This window comes from Leptonychotes weddellii, chromosome 6 (genome assembly GCF_054177405.1).
Source record: "Leptonychotes weddellii isolate Sample4059 chromosome 6, ASM5417740v2, whole genome shotgun sequence".
NCBI lineage: Eukaryota > Metazoa > Chordata > Mammalia > Carnivora > Phocidae > Leptonychotes > Leptonychotes weddellii.
In genome coordinates this window covers 11250711-11256877 of record NC_138374.1, presented here as the reverse complement: position 1 = coordinate 11256877, position 6167 = coordinate 11250711, and the positions used below count along the sequence as shown (strand labels likewise).

The window sequence follows — 6167 nt, the reverse complement described above, 5'->3', positions numbered from 1 at the left end:
ACGATCAATGGTGTGAGCTCCAAGACCCCACAGTGGGCAGGAAACGCAATGGGCAGCAGCCCTCCACTGATTTGATGAAGCCTGCCTCTGCAACAGAATTAGCCAGAGTATCTCTCCAACATGATTCACCTTATACGAACCCACAAGAAGATGGATGCTTGAATCCCACCACTTCCCACTGGGGAGGAGGGAACTTTAGATCGTACGGACGTATATTATAGATAATATGGGGAAATAGCAGAAAAGGGCCAGAAATAGAGAAATCAGTGGGAAACGAAGAGGAATTGAGTTGGAAAGCAGAGAAGAATGAGTGTGCACACTCAATTTTCAAAATAAGGCTTTCTACTTCCAAAGAGTGATGGAGAGTGCACAGTCTTTTAACATATCAAGGTTACAACTCTCATCCATCCAAAGGAATACTTTACATGCCCAACATCTGTATGTAGCTTATCTCACTTTGCAAAATAGGTGGATCCCTGGGAAGGTGTCCATAAATGCATTTTTAAATCTTATTTTGTAAGTGTCAGAAAATCCTCTTTGTGACCCTGTCATGAACATTTTGGAATCTAGATGATCAAATTTGATTTATAGACCCATGTGTTGGATGTTTTTAATTTCCCAAGTGATAGGTGGAAACGAGTAATAAAATGCTAGCCTTTAAATAATGATCCAGATGAAGGATGAATATAGAAATTAAGCATGAAATTCTCTACTCTCCTTTTGATGGACCTGTTAATTTAGGCACATGCAATTTGGGAAAGCACAGAGCCTGGTACCATGTACTGAAATGCTGTCATTACTGAGGTTGGAACCAGGGGGTCAGAGAAAACCCCAAATGAGCAGTTCATACCTGGAATTAGCTAGAAATGACAAATCCAGATTGAGTAGCATGTTATCCTTGATATGATTTATTTTTGCTTTGACCCTGGCCATCCCAAGGTTATGTAGTTTACACTATGTATGTAACTTGAGATGGTACTACTGATTTAATTTTATTGAGCACCCACAAGGCAGCAAACAGTGCAAGCCCCAGCCTGAAGAGCTTCATATAGTGAGTCAGTAACACATGCATCTTACACATATAACAAAGACATCAACGCATGGAGGGAAATCCATCGAAGATCTACTTGGTAAAACAAAAGTGCTCCTGACCTCTCGTCTGTGGGGGATGAACCCTGGGTTCACTCTCAGATCTAGCTACGCTCTTTCCTGGGTCCCCTTGATGTCAGCTCCATGCCTTGCATTTGCAAGACTACTAAATGTTCACAAATGCAAGCCACAGGACCGAGATGGTTAAGTAGCCCACCTGAGAAAATAAACCTGGAACTGAGCACCCGCAATAAAAGAGCAGGCTGAAAATCCACAAGAACAAAAATGCAGGAAGGTTCCATCAATTGGAATATTGTTACCTTAGCATCTCTCACAGTTGCTATTTCCAGGTAACTGTTGCCAACACATATTGAAACACTCCCCGGCTGATTTACTGAGATAAATCTATTGATTGGCTGCCAAAAGTGAGACCCAGTGACAATGCTTGCAAAGAGGATTACAGAACCTCCCGTCAGCCTCGGAATGGGCCATTGCCAAGTACCCGGCTGGCTCCGCTCCCAGCTTTATGGTTTGTATGACTCCTTGCAGGAGGAGGACTGGATGCTTGGTATTAACTAAAATAAATTATATTAAATAAAATTTTCTACCTCAGCGCTATGTGGATTTCTATAGGACTCACTTCTGAGAGATTTTTTTTTAAAGTTGGTTTGTTTTACAGTCAAACTAGTCCCAGATAGATTTGAGATAGGGTAAGAATTAATTAGTTGCTGTTCAGGGGGCAATTTGGATCATTCATAAAGATGTTTATAAACACAGCATAATTCTCCAGCCTCTTTAGGCTCTCCATAAAGTCCATGTAAATGTTAAAATTTTTAACTTAAGTTGTAGGCTAGAAACAGCGGGCAGCTTTTCTAGTAATTAATGAGGACACTTTCTTCTCACAGTTGATGTAGATTTCAATCAAGCTAATCAGAGAACACTTCAATTTTTTTAACACCTGGAACCCAGGATTTGGAATAATTCATGGTGTATAACTTTATACTGCAAATGAATCTAAAGTTGAAAAAAAAACTGGACTCATGCACTGCCTTACACATAAGAGATTTGTAAGGAAACTGTTACCTATATATTTTGATTATACGGATTTGCCTCTGTGTGATTCATGAATACTGGTTTGAAGGCTAAAAGAATATTATTCCCCAAGTGTAGCATGTAACACCCTGACAGAATTCAACTCCAAATTCATAATACCTTTGGTAGGTACAATCAAATCTTCATTCAGATGTTGCTGAGATTCATTAGAGGATAATTCTTAAGGGGCTTAACCTTGGATGCATATTAAAGTCACCCAAAGTGCTTTGAAAAATGCTGAGGCCCGGGTCCCATCTCAAATCAGTTGGACCCTCTGGGGATAGGACCTAGGCACTGATGTTTCTTGAAAGCTCTCCAACTGATTCTAGGAGCAGCGAGAGCTGAGAACCAGTGACTTAAGCCTTCCAAAACTGAAACCACAATTAATCAGATCCTTCCCCCAACTAATCCAGCCTTTCCCCAATCCCCTCCATTCTCCACACATTCCCATCAAAAGAATGCTCTGGGGAAACATGAAATGCCTGTCTGGCCTTGAGCCTCCCAAGTAATAGAGCTGCTGGAAGCACAGGAGTCAGCCTCCGGGATGCCTGGGGGATGAGCTCGTTTGGAACGGGGGAGTGACATAATGCTGTTGGTGGGCTACATTTATTAGAGCATAAGCATTGTTCTCCACATCCACAGATGAAGCTCAAAGTTAGTTATTTGTGCCATTGCCAAAGGTAACTTGCATCTCCCAAGTTAACCTGCTTTTTTCTTTCTCCCAAGCCAGGCTTTTCCTGCCCTCCCCCATGCTGCGAACAGTCTGATTATATAACTACTAAAGATACATATTGCTAACTAGCCCAACCAGGAATTCTTACTCTCCCATCAGGGTTGCTGGCATTGGAGTGATAAGACTTAATTCTTGTCATCCCCAAGTCTTTCCCCTCTTTCCCTTCCTTTCAGGGCACACTTTCATGAGTGAATGAGCTCATTTTAGAGAGTAAGATCAGGAGAGAAGTTAATTCTACTGTATAGTGAGCTAGGGTGGTACTGGAGTCTTACAGATGATAATGGACTTGCAGTTGCTGCACTAGCTCATGCCCTATATGCTCAGGGGCTGATCTGACAGGTGGATATCGTGCATCACTTCCCAAGACTCTCACCCTCATTGTCCAGTCACTGCTCCCACAGCAATGTGAAAACCCTTGTCCCAGGGCACTGGCCTCATATACAAAATTCTCAGGAGGTGAAGGTGAGGATTATCAGCCTGGTATCATGGCCCAACAGTCTTCATCTCTCCCCTTAGGCCTGGAAGGAATGAAATGTTTGATTGCAGTTGGGTGGTAGTTTATTTTTTGGTTCTGGCTTTAAGTAAACTTCTCCCAGGCCTTGCATTCTGGGTTGATTGTGTTCCAAGCGTGTCACCACCGAGCAGGTGCTGAGCAGTCAGATGACAGCTGTTGAACTGTTGCTACTGAGCAATTAGAGAATGCAAGAGAATGCTTTGGAACATGGTTTACATTGAATATTCAGAAAGCCAAATATCTGTGTACCTGCCTTGTGGCAAACACTGGGTGTGTATACACAAACACACACACAGAGATGTCTGTCCCATGCACAGTTACATGCCCCCTTAAGTGATTTGGACCTTTCCTTCTTTATCCCTGTATATCTACCCCTTCATTGACTAATTCATCTTATCATTTTCAAATAGAAGTTAGGGGATAAGGAGGAGGGAAACAATAGCAAGACCTTTTGAAAGGTGGCTCCTGAGTGGTTTTGCGCTATAAATTCAAGTGAATTTCAAAGTAAAACCTTTTTGGTGTGGAAAGGTCTTATTCAGGAAATGCTGAAATCCCAGATATAGATTTGTAATACATATTTCCCTGGAATCCTAGGAATTAATGGATTCAGATTGACTCATCAATATCAGGTATGACAGCTCAGTTGAGTCCTTTTTAAAAGGCAACCCGAAAAGCTTCACCAACCCCAACGCAGTCATTCTAAATCTCACCCCCATTGTTCCTTCAACTCACCATTGAGCAAGCAGAAGGGAAAGCAAGGAAGACAGCCACGGTTCTGAATTACTGCTGTGAACCAGGAGAAAGAGCTTTGTTTGGCATTCAAGGGCATAAAGAGGAAATAATAAATCCTCTCCCCTCTCCCTGGCCTCTTCCAAGCAAAGCACAAGACTCCCACCAAAGCCCACTTCACATTTTACATAGACATAAGGACAAGGCAAGACAGCTGGACAAGAGGCCTAAACTGGAGGTTTTGCCACGTATTGGATTAGCCCTGGTGCTGGGAATAAGCGCTCCAGTCCGGCCCCAGGTGGGTACCCTCGAGACGAGTGGACGTGGAGCTCCCCAGCCAAGCCCTGGCGCGGTGGCATCAGATGACCACGCTGACTGTCACGGTCTGGCCATGCGGCGCGATCTTGCGGGGCCAGGCAAGCAAGAGCTTGCGCAGCTCCTCACGGAAGTTGTCGTGCAGCCAGGCGTAAATGAAGGGGTTGTAGCACGCCGAGCTCATGGCAAGCCAGTGGCAGAGCAGCTGCACCAACCCGAAGGCGTAGGGGTCGATGGCGTGCGGGTCGAGGTCCCGCAGCAGGTTGAAGACGTGCAGCGGCAGCCAGCAGACGGCGAACACCACCACGACCACCACCAGCAGGCAGAAGGTGCGGCGGCGCCGCGCACGGTCCCAGTCGGCCTGACTCTGGGTCACGCAGCCCGGCACCACGCGGTTCCGCAGCTTCACCGACACCCGGACGTAAGACAGGAGGATGACCAGCAGGGGGAGCAGGTAGGTGACGAGCAGCAGCCCCCAAGCATAGAGCTGGCGCTGGCGCTCCTGAGACCCCCAGAATTCCTCGCAGAGGCGCACACCGTGCGGCTTGAGCTCGACGTGGTACGTGTGCACGGCGGCCGGCAGCGCCAGCACCGCGGACAGCGCCCAGATGGCCAGCACTGCGTAGGCGCTGAGGCGCAGGGAGATGCGCCGGCGTAGCGGGTGCACCAGCACGACGTAGCGGTCCACCGCGATGGTGGTGAGAGTGAACACCGACACGTAGACGGTGACAGGCTGCAGGAAGAAGACCAGGTGGCACAGGCCGCCGCCGAACACCCAGCCGCGTGGCTCGAAAGCGTAGGCCAGCGTGAGCGGCACGCAGGCGGTGCACATGAGCACGTCGGACAAGGCCAGGTTGCCGATGAGGAAGTTGGTCACGTTGTGCAGCCGACGCACCCGCGCAATCACCAGCACCAGCAGGCAGTTGCCCACCAGCCCCACAACCACCACGATGCTGTAGAGCAGCACAATCAGCCCCTTCAGCTGATGCACCAGCTGCAGGCTTTGGAAAGGCGTGACGGCCTGAGCGCCTGGGTCAGCCGCCGACCCATTGACCGCCGAGGCCTCCGTGCTCTGGTTGGCAGGAGTTGAGGCCGCCGGTGGCAACCCAGAAAATAAGTCAGGGACCGGGGGGCCCTGAGTCGCCAGTGAGGCCATGGCCACCTGTCCAAAGAGAATCAAAGCCCGTCACTTCCCATTGTCCATCCATCCCTCCTACACCAATCGTGCCTCCCTCCCCCACCTCAATTACCCAAATACTCCCTTTAGAATAACTGGCCAAAATAAATAACAACAATCAGAAGTGCTGTCATCCCCCCTATATAAAAATAAATCTATGGGAGATTACGTGTGCACAGGTTATTTAAACGCCTCCTATTCAATGTAGAGCCTTGGCAGTCCACGCAGGTCAGACCCAGAAGCATGGTCCTACCTGGTGAGTAGTGCTTGGCGGGCGGGAAAACGCTCCGCGGAATGAGGGGCCGAATCCCGGCTGTCCCCTAGCGGTCCTCAGCCCACGACGGCGGCGCAGGCTTCTCGCTTCTCCGCGGGAGCTCAACAGATTCAGGAGTTCCCAGTGGGCTCGCAGTTTTTGAGAGGGACTGGAGCGCCTCCCCTCCGCCCCGCCCCCCTCTTCAGCGCTCCCTTGTATGGAAAAATGGGGGCGGAGCGCGCACCACCAGAGTCGGTGCTTAGAC

The 6167-nt window shown here is 48.2% G+C and overlaps 1 protein-coding gene across 1 annotated transcript; it reads right to left on the bottom strand.

The window, feature by feature from the left end:
• Positions 1 to 4495: 4495 nt before the first annotated feature.
• PRLHR (prolactin releasing hormone receptor) lies at positions 4496 to 5690 on the bottom strand. Its single transcript, XM_006736290.3, has one exon. The coding sequence runs from the start codon at positions 5626 to 5628 to the stop codon at positions 4516 to 4518; it is 1113 nt and encodes a 370-aa protein (XP_006736353.1). The 5' UTR covers positions 5629 to 5690; the 3' UTR covers positions 4496 to 4515.
• Positions 5691 to 6167: the final 477 nt, after the last annotated feature.